We start from the raw sequence: 17747 nt of genomic DNA, 5'->3' as shown, positions 1-17747 counted from the left end.
TATACTGATACATCAAAGAAGTTTTCAGTTTACTACGTTATGCTGAAGAAGGGATATCTTAGTTAAATCTCCTTAGAGAAACAGTTTACTAAAATATACCAGACATTAGAATAAACAAAATAAAATGATAGTTTACTAAAATATACCAGACATTAAAATAAACAAAATAAAATGATAGTTTACTAAAATATACCAGACATTAGAATAAACAAAATAAAATGATAGTTTACTAAAATATACCAGACATTAACATAAACAAAATAAAATGATAGTTTACTAAAATATACCAGACATTAAAATAAACAAAATAAAATGATAGTTTACTAAAATATACCAGACATTAAAATAAACAAAATAAAATGATAGTTTACTAAAATATACCAGACATTAGAATAAACAAAATAAAATGATAGTTTACTAAAATATACCAGACATTAGAATAAACAAAATAAAATGATAGTTTACTAAAATATACCAGACATTAGAATAAACAAAATAAAATGATAGTTTACTAAAATATACCAGACATTAAAATAAACAAAATAAAATGATAGTTTACTAAAATATACCAAATATTAAAATAAACAAAATAAAATGATAGTTTACTAAAATATACCAGACATTAAAATAAATAAAATAAAATGATAGTTTACTAAAATATACCAGACATTAAAATAAACAAAATAAAATGATAGTTTACTAAAATATACCAGACACTAAAATAAACAAAATAAAATGATAGTTTACTAAAATATACCAGATATTAAAATAAACAAAATAAAATGATAGTTTACTAAAATATACCAGACATTAACATAAACAAAATAAAATGATAGTTTACTAAAATATATCAGATATTAAAATAAACAAAATAAAATGATAGTTTACTAAAATATACCAGATATTAAAATAAACAAAATAAAATGATAGTTTACTAAAATATACCAGACATTAACATAAACAAAATAAAATGATAGTTTACTAAAATATATCAGATATTAAAATAAACAAAATAAAATGATAGTTTACTAAAATATACCAAATATTAAAATAAACAAAATAAAATGATAGTTTCCTAAAATATACCAGACATTAAAATAAACAAAATAAAATGATAGTTTACTAAAATATACCAGACATTAAAATAAACAAAATAAAATGATAGTTTACTAAAATATACCAGACACTAAAATAAACAAAATAAAATGATAGTTTACTAAAATATACCAGATATTAAAATAAACAAAATAAAATGATAGTTTACTAAAATATACCAGACACTAAAATAAACAAAATAAAATGATAGTTTACTAAAATATATCAGATATTAAAATAAACAAAATAAAATGATAGTTTACTAAAATATACCAGACATTAAAATAAACAAAATAAAATGATAATTTATTAAAATACACTAAAGATAAAAGTTCATTAACTAAACGTCTAATTTTCAAAATGTATAAAAGAAACAATAATGTTAACAATTCACAGTTCATTCGTCATGACTGCGAAATCTCAAACAACTTACCGCATCACTTCGCAAACAAACAACAAACATACAATGTTAGTTTACTAAAATCTAATGACGAAAATTTTAGTTTACGAGCAGTTTACACACACCAAAGGAAAGGTTAGTTCACTAACTTAACATACCAGATAAAGGTTACTAAGCTAAAAAACAAACTACGGGTGCTATTTCTTTAGTAACACAAAAGTAGGTGTGCTGACTCACGTACGAAAATATCCCACACGTAAATACCGTGAAGTTTAAATTAGTTTCCTAACATATACTGTCAACAAAACAACAGTATTAAATAAAAGCACAAAACAACCTTTCTCTAAGTTCTCTGCACATACAACTTGTATTTGTCTTCAAGATCTGCCTCCCGCTAGTACAGCGGTATGTCTCCGGATTTACAACGCTAAAATCAGGGGTTCGATTCCCCTCGGTGGGCTGAGCAGATAGCCCTATGTGGCTTTGCTATAAGAAAAACACACACACACACTCTTCAAGATCTAGTAAGGACCCGCTATGGCCGGGTGGTTAAGGCACTCGACTTGTAATCCGAGGGTCGGGGTTCGAATCCCCGTCATACTAAAGATGCTCGCTCTTTCAGCCGTGGAGGCGTTATAATGTGACAGTCAATCTCTCTATTCGTTGGTAAAGGAGTAGCTCTAGAGTCTGCTGTGGGTGTTGATGACTACCTGCCTTCTCTCTAGTCTTACACTGCTAAATTAGGGACGGCTAGCGCAGGTAGCCCTTGTGTAGCTTTGCGTGAAATTCAAAACAAACCAAATCAAATCAAGATCCAATAGCCAACCATAAAAGTTTAAACATTTTCATGCTACATAAAGCCAGTTTCTAAAACATGACATGAACTTGTATATAGAATCGAAGTGCTCATTGAAATCAACATACGAAACCAATATTATTATAATTGACTAAAAATTGCACTTGTAATAATGGTATGTATGGCGTGTTACTTGTTCTTTACCTAATCTAATAGACATTTAAAGAGCACGTGTCGTTCATACTACTAGGCTTTAATGAAACCTTCAGCTGACAAAGTGTTAGAAATAAAGTAATTTATTTTTCTTTTATCAGAATTATTATACATAATAAAGAAGCATAGTATCATTAATATACTTACTGTTCAATGGAAAAACTATTTGAAAGAATGTAACTTTTTATTATAATAGGCACTATAAATAACAAAATATAGGCGCTATAAATAACAAAATATAGGAACTACAAATAACAAAATATAGGAACTATAAATAACAAAATATAGTATCATTAATGCTACTAATTTGTTCCATATTTTTAGCCGACAAACAGTTTGAAATAATTCATTTTGTTTTATTTTTTATCATCAAAATTATAATAGTGTTTATTACATTAGAAAAGATGAGATATCACATGTAACAAAAACCCTTACTATTGCCTATATTACAGAAAATATGAAACACCAGATGTAACAAAAACCCTTACTATTGCCTATATTACAGAAACGATGAGACACCAGATGTAACAAAAACCCTTACTATTGCTTATATTACAGAAAATATGAAACACCAGATGTAACAAAAACCCTTACTATTGCCTATATTACAGAAACGATGAGACACCAGATGTAACAAAAACCCTTACTATTGCCTATATTACAGAAAATATGAAACACCAGATGTAACAAAAACCCTTACTATTGCCTATATTACAGAAACGATGAGACACCAGATGTAACAAAAACCCTTACTATTGCCTATATTACAGAAAATATGAAACACCAGATGTAACAAAAACCCTTACTATTGCCTATATTACAGAAACGATGAGACACCAGATGTAACAAAAACCCTTACTATTGCCTATATTACAGAAAATATGAAACACCAGATGTAACAAAAACCCTTACTGTTGCCTATATTACAGAAACGATGAGACACCAGATGTAACAAAAACCCTTACTATTGCCTATATTGCAGAAAAGATGAAATATCAGATGCAACAAAAACCCTTACTATTGCCTATATTGCAGAAAAGATGAAATATCAGATGCAACAAAAACCCTTACTATCGTCTATATTACAGAAAAGATGAGATATCAGATGTAAGAAAAGCCTATATTACAGAAAAGATGAAACACCAGATGTAACAAAAACACTTACTATTGCTTGTATTACAGAAAAGATGATATATCAGCTGTAACAAAAGCCTATATTATAAAAAATATGAAACACCAGCTATAACAAAAGTCCATATTACAGAAAAAATGAGACACCAGATGTAACAAAAGCCATTACTGTTGCCTACATTACAGAAAAACGAGACACCAGATGTAACAAAAACCATTACTATTGCCTATATTACAGAATCGATGAGACACCAGATGTAGCAAGAACCCTTACTATTGTCTACATTACAGAAAAACGAGACACCAGATGTAGCAAAAACCATTACTATTGCCTATATTACAGAATCGATGAGACACCAGATGTAGCAAGAACCCTTACTATTGTCTATATTATAGAAAAGATGAGACACCAGATGTAACAAAAACCCTTTTTGTGATCTTTCGTTTGATTCACTCTTTTGTTTTCTTTTTTTTCATATGTAAAAATAATTCAGTTGTCATTGATTCCGAGGGGACATGTAGAAGTGACTGTGTGTCACATTGGGTTTCATATTGGCATTTTGGACAGTTGTAAGAGTAAGATTTAAAAAAACAAAAACAATGGTAGTGCACGACTTAAACATCGCTGTGCACACTCTTGACATAAAAGCACACTTGCCTGTTTTCAGACAACAGTGTTAATACTACGACCAATTAAAACTGTTGTTTTGGGTTATTTTAGGTCTTATTAATGTAGTGCGAGCCCAAACTGTGTGACTTCTTTATTTTGAAAGTATAAAGTCATAGCGTTTTGTCATAATTCTCTTTTTGGATGTTGTCGGGTGCTCAATGGGTTACTCAACTGTATTTTTCAACATTTAAGATGTATTTGTATTTTGCTGGTATATGTTTTCTCTTGTAAGCTAAGAAGAGAAACTGATAACATTAGTGGTGGTGAATCAGATAATAACTGGGGTGATCTGGCCTTTGGCTTACCATACGTGACAAATACAAGGAACATTTTCTGGATGTGGAGAAGGTTGTAAATTTGGCTTTGTGTGATTTATTGGTTTAATATACAAAGGGCGTTAGCAACCTTTGCCTTCTGACTGCTTCGGTGAATAAGATGTCACGTTATTGGTGGAGTGTTCTATAATTGCATCTCGTGTAACAGTTAGAATGGTGGTTTGCTCAAGCAGAAAACAACTTGAAAGAAGTCGTGATCTGTGCTTTTTGAATGCGCAAATAATGTTTGAGCAAAACTTTTATCTCCTTAGCATAATAGTGACAGTTTTTACCAAAAACCGTGATTTTTTAGAGGAAAGACTGCTTGCTATACACTTAACTGTGTATAACATCTCCATGAGGCCCGGCATGGCCAAGCGTGTTAAGGCGTGCGACTCGTAATCCGAGGGTGGCGGGTTCAAATCCCCTTCACACCAAACATACTCGCCCTATCAGCCGTGGGGCCGTTATAATGTTACGGTCAATCCCACTATTCGTTGGTAAAAGAGTAGCCCAAGAGTTGGCGGTGGGTGGTGATGACTAGCTGCCTTCCCTCTAGTCTTGCACTGCTAAATTAGGGACGGCTAGCACAGAATGCCCTCGAGTAGCTTTGTGTGAAATTAAAAACAAAAAAAAAAAACAAACATCTCCATGTTCAGCGAAAACGTTGCGTTGTACAGAAACACGGGAAGTGGATTGATTGACCGTTTCTGTGAAATGCATTTCGTTTCAATTGGATTATCTACGTTTGCTTTACTCTCATGCTTACTAACTTAAGTTGTTTGATTTGTGAGAGGTGAAACAGTGCGTCTTGGGTGCATAGTTGGCTACTGTTCCAGCCCATTAACTGTTTACATTTTGGTTTGAAGGCATATTCATGTACACACGGTAGTGACAGAATTTTGGTGTAAGTAATTTTGGCCTAATAGTCTATTTCAACTATATTCTGCTAATAGTCTATTTCAACTATATTCTGCTAATGGTCTATTTCAACTATATTCTGCTAATAGTCTATTTCAACTATATTCTGCTAATAGTCTATTTCAACTATATTCTGCAAGGAGAGACTCATTTTGGAAATTTAGTAAAACATTATTGAGTTTTACCAGACTCACAGATGGCAGATGTAGGTTACTATGGTAACGACAGACGAGTGTGGAGTGATCTGTTAAAAGTTACTAGTGGATGTGATAAAGTCTTAAACATTTTGTGCGTGCAAAATATACACATGTAATTATATGTATGCGAGATCTTGCATAGATATATGAAACTTTACACAAAATCGTACACGTTGTCCAACACAAAATGAATCAGTCACTGAGAATACCAGGAACATAAATTTTAAATGAGGACACTATCAGAATATTGATACTTTGACGTATGAAGATGTCTGTGGTTATCTACCTGTTAGTTTCATCAATGTGGTTACGAGGGTGTTTCAGTTTTTACCTTGAAATATTCATCAGATGGTTGATTTTTCAGAAATACATGAAACAAAACAATACAAGTAAGCGCATGGCACACTTGAAAGAAAAGATCTCTTTCTGAAATTTTGGCAAGTAACATTTCAGTTAGATTTGATTGAGATGTAAGATGAATTATCTGTAAAAAAAAATAAAATCTATAAACAGGCAAAGGGTGAGTTACACGAGTATGATTTCTTAGGAGCCATGCAATGAAAGTTTCATTTGGTTTTAGGATTAAAAGTGACCAGATAAGCCTGAAGATAAATGAGGAATGAAATGTATAGTTCAGTACCCTTATTTAATATGTGATAGTTTGTTAATTATTTTTTTTTTCTGTTCGTGCACATTCAGGTGTTCAAATGAGTTGTGCAGCTAACTCTTTCACTGGAGCACATGCAAATTGTGTTTGTACATGATTATCTGTGTTTTCTTGTGAGAAAGATTACTTGTATTTTAGTTTTTCATTGGCAAATCAGATAAGAGCTAGGGTCAGCTACACCCTTTACTCATAATACGCTACAAACATGTGGATTATTTGCTGGGCGTGAAGCAGAATGGAAATGTGGCTTTTGATATATTATTGTTTGTGAATATAAATACAAAAAACACTCTTGTCCCAGGAGGTTCAGATATTCATTTGAAGGTTAATTGCTTTTCCTCTTGTCTTACACTGCTAAATTAAGGACGGCTAGCGCAGACAGTCCCTGAGTAGCTTTGCGCGAAATTCGAAACAAACCGAACCAAACCATTTCATGATTTCATTGTAACAGATGGAATCTAGCAATACTAAGTTGTTCTGTAAACCAATCTCTTTGAAGTAAGGTTGGACAAAACGAATTGTCTTAGAAGACTATAGAGCTGCAATTGTTGTGGACCATTAGTTAAAGCACTATAGTTATTTATAGTGTGTTATACTGGCGCTGTACAGAAGGGTTTTGGAATTTCTTTGTCAGGATTGACCATTTTCAGTATACACTATAAGGTTTATATTTCGGGTTTCACTTAAAGTGAAACTGCAACAGTATGTATCGTGACATACACTTAGATTTGTTTTGGTTTCAGATAATTAGTGAGAGTGAACTAGAATGTCATATAACTTTCAGTTTGTCTTTTGTTCTATGCACGTTGCAAGTAACAAAGGGTTTATCTTGGTCGTGTGGGGAGATATTCTGTTAGTAATAAAATTAACATTTTCTATTTTAATAGATTAGGTGAAATTCATGGGTACTAAATTTTCCTATTAATAAATATGTGTTCATTTTCAAAATATGTAGTTCGAAATATAATTACTTTTTATAAATATATACATATGCCTAAATACATGCAAATGTATACGTATATGCTTTTCATGAAATTGGTAATTACTTCCTCGAATGGTCTTCAGACGAACATATCCAGCCAATCTATTTATATTTTACTTATGGAGGAAGACTCGGGATTTATAAGGTTTTATTTCATATTTAATGCTTTCAAAATGTGAACCTCGTGTAAAATGAAAGGTGAAACTACTTAAGCTTCTAATATTCTAAGGATACAGAACAAGAAAGCTTGTAAAAATAGCAGTCTCTATGACGTAAAATAATAAAGCATTTCAGCCAAATAATGAAACCAGATTAGAGGTATGGACCAACCACCGAAACAGAGGTTTACATGCCAGAGTCATCAGCATTAATTTAACTTTTCTGAGGGAATGACCGGCAAGAAATGTGGTCTCAATTAATTTGTTTTATTGGGATGAATACCACATAAGAAATCGATACACATGTTCATACAGTTTCCTTTCTAGGTAAATTGAGACCGGATTTTCTTGCATTCCAACAACAAGAAAATGAAATTCTGCCTACTGACTTTAATTGGATTGGGCTTAGGAGAGCATGTTATCTGTGAGGTTCTATTCACTTGTTATCAAACTTACCAGTGCTGATTGTAGTTCTTCGTGTGTACTTGACTGAAAAAAAAACTTAGACGAATGTCATCTAATTTCAAACACCCAGAAAAAAACCCTCAAATTAGTTACATTATGTTTTGTAATAATAATCTTAGGATTCGACTTTTATCAACATGTTTTATTTGGATTTCACGTGGCTTGGAAACATAAATGAAAATTTGAAGCATAATACGTTATTTAGTACGAAATGTAACAAATATTCATTTGAATGTGGGATCGTTCTATACGGTCTTCCCTCGTTAAAACTAACAACGAAAAACTTTCGCTAATTACACTTTCTATAATCCCGTGGTTATTTATGGCATTCCATGTGGCAGAAAAAAGGAATTGTATTCAATGAGCAACTATACGTGTGATAACTTGATAATGTTACGTGATTTGTTCATATATAGGTATGTGTGGCTGATACACCTTCCCGCTCGTGACTTCTCACGCCTACATACGGGAAGCCTACACGTTGACTTTTTATGCGTGAACTATAGGAAGAGTATTCATAACAATACACGTTAATTGTGTGTCTGTATATCAAACTGTCTCTCGCCTTATTTCACTTTCTTACATGGTATACTAAATACACGTCCTTGTTGCAATTGTCCTTTCTTGTTATAGAGGATGCGATTCGAATAAGAAAGAAAGAAAGAAATCGAGCTAATCTTTGAATCTAAGAAAAATGTATATCTTAGAGCATAATATTTGTACTGTGGTGCTTTTTTAAAGAATCTTTATGTAATGTAACAAATTAATTTTGTCCAAAAGTTGGCAGAGTGTTATTTGTACACAAAAAACTTGACGTAATATTAGTACTATAGAAAGAGCCGGTCCTCCAAATGTAAACATTAGAAAATAACATTGTAACTTACTGTTACGCAAGTTAAAAAGAACTTTACAAAATGACTTTCTGGTACGCCGTACTGTCCTACTTTCACCAGTGAGAACGAGGCAGTTGAACGTCAAGGTCTGATTTGAAGCCTTATTTTGGGTGAGCACACATCCTGTTGAGTTCGATTCCAGACGGAGACCCTTATTAATTACGTTGCGTAGTGTTGCTTGAGGCACGTGCACAATGTCTTACCTGTTACAATACAACGCACTTTGCATACTTGCTTGCCATAGTTTGTGTACGACTTGTTGCAAGTCTCTCTAAGAATGGTTCCGGGTTCCAAGTTCATTCATATTCTTTTGTTTGAAAATGCCACTAAATACAAAGGGTATCCTCTTCTTATAAATTGTAAATCACCTGCCTGAACATACCTTTATATTCCCAGAGTGTGTGTGAATATTTTGTATCATAAAAAAGTGTTACTTCCCCCTCTCCAAAGGCAGTCAAAACCTCTTATATCTCAGATAGACCGCTAGCATTGCCTATGTAGGAATGTAATGAAAAAAATGGCTGCCAGTACTGGAATACTACATAAACTCAGCTGAAACGTTCTACTCAACAGTCAACATAAGCTTGATATGAAGAGCCATTTCTTAAGTTATACCCACTTCCAACCTTGATTCGTGACCTTTCATCTTCGGACCGGAACACATTTCTACGGTCAATGGCCGTCAATTGATTAGCCGCGTTAAACACTGTGAAAGTACATTAAGAGCTTGGTATTGAAAGCGGGTAATAAAAAGCGCAACTACAACCACTATTTTGTTCGCTATCTTTTCCTCCGTCGCGCCAAACATGCTCGCCCTCCCAGCCGTGGGGGCGATATAATGTGACGGTCAATCCCACTATTCGTTGGTAAAAGAGTAGCCCAAGAGTTGGCGGTGGGTGGTGATAACTAGCTGCCATCCCTCTAGTCTTACACTACTAAATTAGGGACGGCTAGCACAGATAGCCCTCGAGTAGCTTTGTGCGAAATTCAAAAAACAAACAATCTATCTCTTCCTACAAAGTCGTCCTGACTATCACACAATGTATACCATATTTTAAGTATATAATACTGGGTTCATAAAGCATATGCAAATATTTAATGAGGTGATAAAAAATTAACGTAATAACATGTTATAAATTGTGTGCATTTTAGAATTTTTATGTTATTTATCATAGCATCCACCCCTACATTTCTTTGAGTTCTTATAGTAAAAGAAATAATGTAACGACCCATATGAACAAAGAAAGGGGTGATGACGTTTTTAATTACAACTAATTTCACTTAAGTGTTTCTCTAATGATTCAGTGTTATCTCCCTCTGTCTAGACATTTAGCGGTAGTAATACACGAAGATTCAAATTTCTTTCATAAGGTACTTGAAAAGGAAATCCACATTGTCTGCCATCTATTTCTTCATTCTTGCAAATCTCTCAGTATATATTAATTACGTTAAATTGTAGCTATAACAGTGGTTCTTGTGAAACGTATGGTTCTCTTTGAAGATATTTAATTGGACAATCATTCAAAACCTTATTTTTCACAAGTTGCACTCTTCATGAAATATGCATCTATAACGACTTAAAGTAGTTTAAATGAGAGTTCGCAGAATAGTTCGTTATCATAAGCACCACAATTCTCACGTAAGCAATGCATTTAGCTAGATTTTGTTCAGCGGATAAATGAAAACGTCTCACTAACAATTATTTCTACCTATTGAACAGTTAATCAAGCATGTAAAAAACGAGCAGTTATTTTCCTTTTGAATATGAGATAACTTTGTGAAAACAAGTAATTATTTTTCTTCTGTTGCTGTTTCGTGATTAATCAAGTTTGTGTCCCGGCAACTGATTTTAACTTTAACGACATATATCTTTCTGACATATATATCTAAATCAACATTCTCTTTATCTAAACATATTTGTAACACCATTCTTTATCTAAACATATCTAGAACACCATTCTTTATCTACACATTAAAACACCATTCTTTATCTAAGCATATCTAGAACACCATTCTTTATCTAAACATATCTAGAACGCCATTCTTTATCTAAACATATCTGGAACACCATTCTTTATCAATAGTCCAAAGGTATCTAAAACACTATTCTTTATCATCCAAATATATCTAGAACACCATTCTTTATTAATGGTCCAAAGATATCTAAAACACTATTCTTTATCATCCAAATATATCTTGAACACCATTCTTTATCAATGGTCCAAAGATATCTAAAACACTATTCTTTATCATCCAAATATATCTAGTACACCATTTTTTATTAATGGTCCAAAGGTATCTAGAAAAAAAACATCATTTAATAATGGTTCAGATATATTTTAAACACCATTCTTTATTATCCAACTATATCGTAAGGGCTTATAATGGGAATGGTACGTTTACCCCTACTAGTTTATATGTCACAAGTTTGGCCTGAAAATAAACTGTTTTCCTCTGTTGTGTATCATACAGATGTAATTAATACCTGAAATCATCAGTAATTAGTGAAACTTTATAATTACGGAACGGCAATTCCGCAATCATACATGTAATTAATGTGTTGTGAAAACTAGTATTAGGTTTCTCTACCTTACGAAATGTTTCTGGTTTGCTCTTAAACTGAGTACAGAAGCTTTTGTTTAAAATTTGTCGGTCGTTTTAAATGACCGTATGTTGTGTTAAGTTCGTGAAAACTTCCTTATTTGTGATTAAAATGTGAAGTTTATTGTCCACGTAAACCCACCTTTTTAAATCTTAATCAAATTAGCCGTTTAAAATCACGTTGTATTATAAATTGAAACGTTGTTTTTAATTATTTTATTAATGTTGCAGGTTTATACCCCGACGGGTTTTGAACGGTATACTACAAGTTACGAGGTTGGGGACTATACAATAAAATTTACAGTATGGGATACTTCAGGTAAGGAACTTCGATGGCTATATCTTTGAAGACGGTCCCTTTAACAGTTCATACATGTTGTAAAGTTAATAAGACTATACTGAAATGTCTTGTTAAGTGTAAGGGTGTATTTAGATATTGAACTATATGAAATGAATTCCAATTTACATATATGCATATGAGGTTCTGTTTCGAGGCCGAGGCGGCAGCTTTGTTTCAACTAAGCTTCACAGTTATATCCCAAATTAAAAGCAATATCCTTGATATGTTTGAAAGGAATATTACCATTAGTTGCGTGGGGGCCAATAAGTACTTACAAAATTGTATGCTATCCAGCGTACATTCGTACAACTTGCCTTGTTTAAAACGTCCTTCTATGTTGGTACTTAGATGATTGGTGATAATGTAAATTTTTTTAGCTTCCAAATGAAAGTGAATACACGATTACTTTCGATGATATTAAAGACGCAATGAAAGGAAGATACTCTCATAATATTGTCAACTTGAAAAGACGATAACTTTCTTCAACCAGTTAATGGCACAGTTAAACGAAACGGTGTAATTGTCAAGGTAGTTTATCGCCCCATTGTGTTCTTGACTGTGTCGAATTTCGGTGCCAAGTTCAGCCAAACTTGGTAAGAAAACTCTTTCGATCGTTTTATTATTGCTTTATGTTATACGTCTTTAGCAAATTGCTGCGAAATAAATCCATGAGTGCACTATTCAACCACTTTAAAATTACAAGAATAAAAGTGGAAAATGAAAAAAATTAATTCTTTCCCGAAAAAAAATTGTTTAATGAGTAATGACATACTTTTAGCTATGTCTGTTTCTTTTGTCTTTCAGAAAAAATTGTTTAATGAGTAATGACATACTTTTAGCTATGTCTTTCAGAATAATGTCTTTATTTCTAAATCCAATGTAATAATGTTAAATATTTTAAATTTACCATGTATGTTTAGGGGTGAGGTCCTTTTTCTAAAAAAAGTATGAAACTTGCACATAAAGACTTTAAGTGATTTACATAAAGGTCAAATGTTTATTTTTTTTAAAAAGAAGGTAGTGGAGGTTTTAGACTTTTTTTTAGAATAATGAGGTAATCGTTTGACCTGTCACACCTACATTCCTGATGATAGCGAAGAAAACAGTTACTTTACCATACATCACAATAAAAAGTTATATTGTGTCTTTTTCACAAAGAAAAGGTTCACATAGCTATTTATTTGGGAAAGGTAGACAGGAAACAGAAAACTGATTAATTTATAGAAGTTTTGTTTTTAACTAATGTTGGCCAGAATAAGGTTGAAAATAATGCATGATTATGATTTAGGGTCTGACTAAATAAACTCTAAATTATCTTTCACGTGAACGACGTGTTTAATAATCTTTTAATATATCATAAATCCAGCTGACCCGATGTATGTCACGCATTCCAAACTCTTTTTCATGTTTAGTTCAAGTTAGAATTTAGACATAAATTTTGAAGGTCATCTTAAAAGGAGCAATTCATAACTGAAAGTTTAAGTTTTATTACTAATTCTATTAAGTAGAATTATCTTTACTTAATTGTTGATAAAATTAAAATTGTCGTAACTCTTAAAATAAGAGAAAGGGTTTCCGTCTTTAAAATATTTAAATCGTTATAAACTGTCCCAGGAAAATATCAGCAATTAAGTTAACGTGTTAAAAACAATCAAACAAACATTATTCAAACTGCAGTGGATTCCATAAGAAAGATTTTCAGGTGTGACATTTTACTGGTATCAAATACATGATGTCTGACGGCCGAAACGTAAAGATTTGTTTATTTCAGTTTTGAAAGAGCGTGTAGTTTTGCGCGAAATTCAAAAACAAAACCAGTTTGGAAAATATTAAACTTTCGGGCAGTAGTTTATCTTTCCTAAAATACCAAAAATAAATATGAACTACAAAGTTAACATCAATATTGCATGTTCTTCAAATCCTAATATAATATAAATTAAGTGTGGTTAGTAAAAGGCAAATCAAACACCACACATACAGTTGGCGCTTTGGTGGCTTTATTTTCTACTTAACAACTGAACAACAGGACAAAAAAAATAATTAAATATTGCCTATCGATTCACTTCTATTAGGTGATAACAGAATATAATAATTTTTTCGACATCTATTTTAACGCTTTTCATATTCTTTTGTCCCCCCACCCTTCTTTTGGTTATCAAGTAGAATCTGCTAGATTTCTAGACATCATTCTAACAACATCTATTTTAACGCTTTCATATTCTTTTGTCCCCCCACCCTTCTTTTGGTTATCAAGTAGAATCTGCTAGATTTCTAGACATCATTCTAACAACATCTATTTTAACGCTTTTCATATTCTTTTGTCCCCCCACCCTTCTTTTGGTTATCAAGTAGAATCTGCTAGATTTCTAGACATCATTCTAACAACATCTATTTTAACGCTTTCATATTCTTTTGTCCCCCCACCCTTCTTTTGGTTATCAAGTAGAATCTGCTAGATTTCTAGACATCATTCTAACAACATCTATTTTAACGCTTTTCATATTCTTTTGTCCCCCCACCCTTCTTTTGGTTATCAAGTAGAATCTGCTAGATTTCTAGACATCATTCTAACACTTTTCACATACTTTACCCCAACCCCTCATTTTGGTCCCCAACCCCTCATTTTGGTTCTGTGTCAAATAGAATCTGTCAACTTTCTTGACGTTTTCTGTGTCGCTTTTCTTTAAGGCGTCAAGTGGAATTTCACAGTTTCTAGTACAACCTTTTTTTTTTTCAATCGATGCTTTATCTATTCTGCGACTTTCAAAACATTCCCTGAACAAATAAAATCACTGTCTGAGCAATTCGGTTAAATTTATAACAGCGGCTTTGAGAATGAAGCGTTCTATAAATATCTATTTCTCGTAATCCGAGAGTCCTTTCAGCCCCGGGGGTGTTATAATATAACGGTCAATCCCACTATTTGTTGGTAAAAGAGAAGCCCAAGAGTTGACGGTGGATGGTGATGACTAGCTGCCTTCCCTCTGGTCTTACAGTATTAAATTAGGGACGGATAGTGCAGATAGCCCTCGTGTAGCTTTGCGCGAAATTCAAAATAAAACGAAACAAAATATCCATTTTCTTTTGACGTCATAAACTTTAACCAAACTACAGAAGAGTTAATGATATCTTGGTAGCGTATATGTTCATCTGTTCAATTCTGCTTTTACAGAATTTTCCATTGCTGTGGATATGAACATAAGAAGAAATGTAAGCTCTACGTACTGAAATATCTATCATGAAAGTTGCCTCTAGCTTTTTTTGAGCTAAGACCTATTTTTATTTTGTTGCTTTGGAAAGATATCTAAATATTTCTTCATGAGAAAATATACCTTTTTCACTATAAATTCAATTTTGTATGGGACTAAGAAAACAACGACCTGAAAAATACCAGATTTATCTAAAAAAACTTTATTATTAAATTGTTATTTACTGAAGTGCAGAAAATTAGTTTTCATATAGCATTCGCTTTATTATTGTTTTTGGCCTAAGCCCTTCCTTCGAGTCTCTAATTTTATTAGATTGATTTTTCTCTTGTTGTTTGAGTAAGAGATAAAAAAGTTCTTTCATGAGAATATACCTCAGTCGTATTTATTTTATTGTACTATTTCTACTATTGTGTTGAGTGAGAAGGCAATTGTTTAGAGCGAAACCGTTCTATACCATTCGAGGTTCAACTTAAAAACAAGATGAACATGAGAAATGTACGAATTAATCTCGTGCTTGGGGATAAGAACATAGTTGAGAGACATGTTTAATAGTATAAATATTATAGAAGTATGCATTGTGTTTACGTATTTTCAGCGTAATTCTAAAAAAAACAAAAACAATTATACGTTGTACACGCACGTTGAAGGTTAATGAATTATCGTCTCAAATAACGAAAATGATACATTTGTGCATATATTCAACATATGTGTATAATGCCAAATTGAAGGTTGAGGAATTATAAATAAAATTTAAATAACAAATTTTAACAAAACGGCTAAGGCCAGTATTTTAAATATACTCTACAAAACAAGAAACGCAAAAGGGATATATTTTTTATTTTAAAGAGAAATATATGTAATAACGTTACAAGCTCAGAGTATGTGATGTTACACGTGTTAAGGTACTGATTGTCAGACCAATATGACAATAAAAGTTGTGCACTTTGAAAACGGAGGAAAACATCGGATTTTTCGCCAAAACGCATTCGTGTCCAATAAATTTGTTTGAGAGATCTGCATGTTCTGCAAGTGCAACATGTGCAAAATCCCTAGAAAAGTGACGGGCTATCGGTTTTCATAGCTCAGTGTTAAGCCACCGACACGCAATACAGTTACGCCAAGACTGACTGAAGCACAACGCAACAACGCCATTGGTCGCTTTGAAGCAGGCGAATCTCGATCAGATGTTGCCAGAGCTGTGAATGTCCACCCAAGCACCATCACAAGGCTATGGAATCGTCATCAACAACATAAATCAACTCGTGACCGTCCACGATCTGGCAGACCTCGTGTGACCACGCCCGCACAAGATCGCTACATCCGGTTACGTCACCTTCGGGATAGGACCACCACTGCGACGTCTACTGCCTCAACCATACCAGGGCTGCGTAGGATTACCAATTAGACCGTACGCAACCGTCTAGGAGATGCAGGAATCCGATCTCGACGTCCAGTCAGAGGCGTCATCCTCACCCAGCAACATCGTCAAACACGGCTGCAGTGACTCGGGCACATCGGGTATGGCCTCATCGACGATGGAGGCATGTTTGGTTCAGCGATGAATCACGTTTTATGCTTCGTAGGCAGGATGGAAGGACCCGTGTTTACCGTCGCCGAGGTGAACGTTTTGCAGCAAACTGTGTGCAGGAAGTTGACAGATTTGGTGGTGGCAGCGTCATGATGTGGGCTGCCATCGCCTACAATGCCAGAACAGACCTTTTGCACATTCGAGGGAATCTTACGGCTCAACGATACGTCGACGAGATTCTTAGGCCCCATGTGCAACCCATCATGGTGAACGTCAACGACGTTTTTCAACATGACAACGCCCGTCCTCACACAGCCCGACTCACTACTGTCTTCTTGAGACACCACAACATCAACGTTCTTCCCTGGCCCTCCAGATCACCAGATTTAAACCCCATCGAACATCTTTGGGACGAGTTGAGCCAACGTCTGCGACGGCGACAACCTCAACCGCATACTCTACCGCAGCTTGCAGCAGCTTTGCAGGCTGAGTGGACAGCCATTCCACAGGATGTGATTCGTCATTTCATCGCTTCCATGGGCAGGAGATGCCAAGCAGTTATTGATGCTCACGGGGGGCATACTCGTTATTGACGTTGAGTGACGTTAAACTTCAACTAGTTAGCGTGGACTTCGCCTTTGCAGACTTTGGATGTTCAGCAGTGAATGTGCAAAGTTTCACATATGTCATACAGAACTACACGGAATAAATTTGTTAACAATATGTCTCAAATTTTGCCTTTTACGTTTCTTTGTTTGTAGAGTATATATTTGAAGCCTATAAAAAATACGATATTGTGTAAATGCTTTAGCCATACGCACGCACACACGGAATGTATAGTTTAAATGGGAAACAATAAAACTCTGCTAGTAGATGATAATAATATAAAAAATATAATAGTAGGTAATGTACAGTACTATAACATTGTTGTCACAGTGTAATATTAGTTTTTGATTCCACCGGTAGGTGGGACCTTACTTCAGACATTTCTTTGTTAATCGCTGATTAAACTGTAATCGCGTTACTTTTAACCCAGCTTTATTCTTAATGACCAAATCGTATATGTTCTCACCGCTGCAGATACTTTAGGTAGTTATATGTAATTAACATAGGCTCCGAGAATGTGACTTGTTGTAAGTGAAACTCATGTTTAGGAGGATCAAACAA

At 33.6% G+C, this 17747-nt stretch overlaps 1 protein-coding gene across 1 annotated transcript in view; it reads left to right on the top strand.

Moving 5' to 3' along the window:
• LOC143234218 (rho-related GTP-binding protein RhoE-like) overlaps positions 1 to 17747 on the top strand; it is a 62134-nt gene that overhangs the window by 29976 nt on the left and 14411 nt on the right. The window contains exon 3 of the mRNA XM_076471403.1: positions 11735 to 11822. Within this exon, the coding sequence (XP_076327518.1) occupies positions 11735 to 11822 (88 nt within the window). The remainder of the gene's footprint in view (positions 1 to 11734; positions 11823 to 17747) is intronic.

This window comes from Tachypleus tridentatus, chromosome 12 (genome assembly GCF_004210375.1).
Source record: "Tachypleus tridentatus isolate NWPU-2018 chromosome 12, ASM421037v1, whole genome shotgun sequence".
NCBI classification, from domain to species: Eukaryota; Metazoa; Arthropoda; class Merostomata; order Xiphosura; family Limulidae; genus Tachypleus; species Tachypleus tridentatus.
This window is presented reverse-complemented; position numbering and strand designations above follow the sequence as displayed.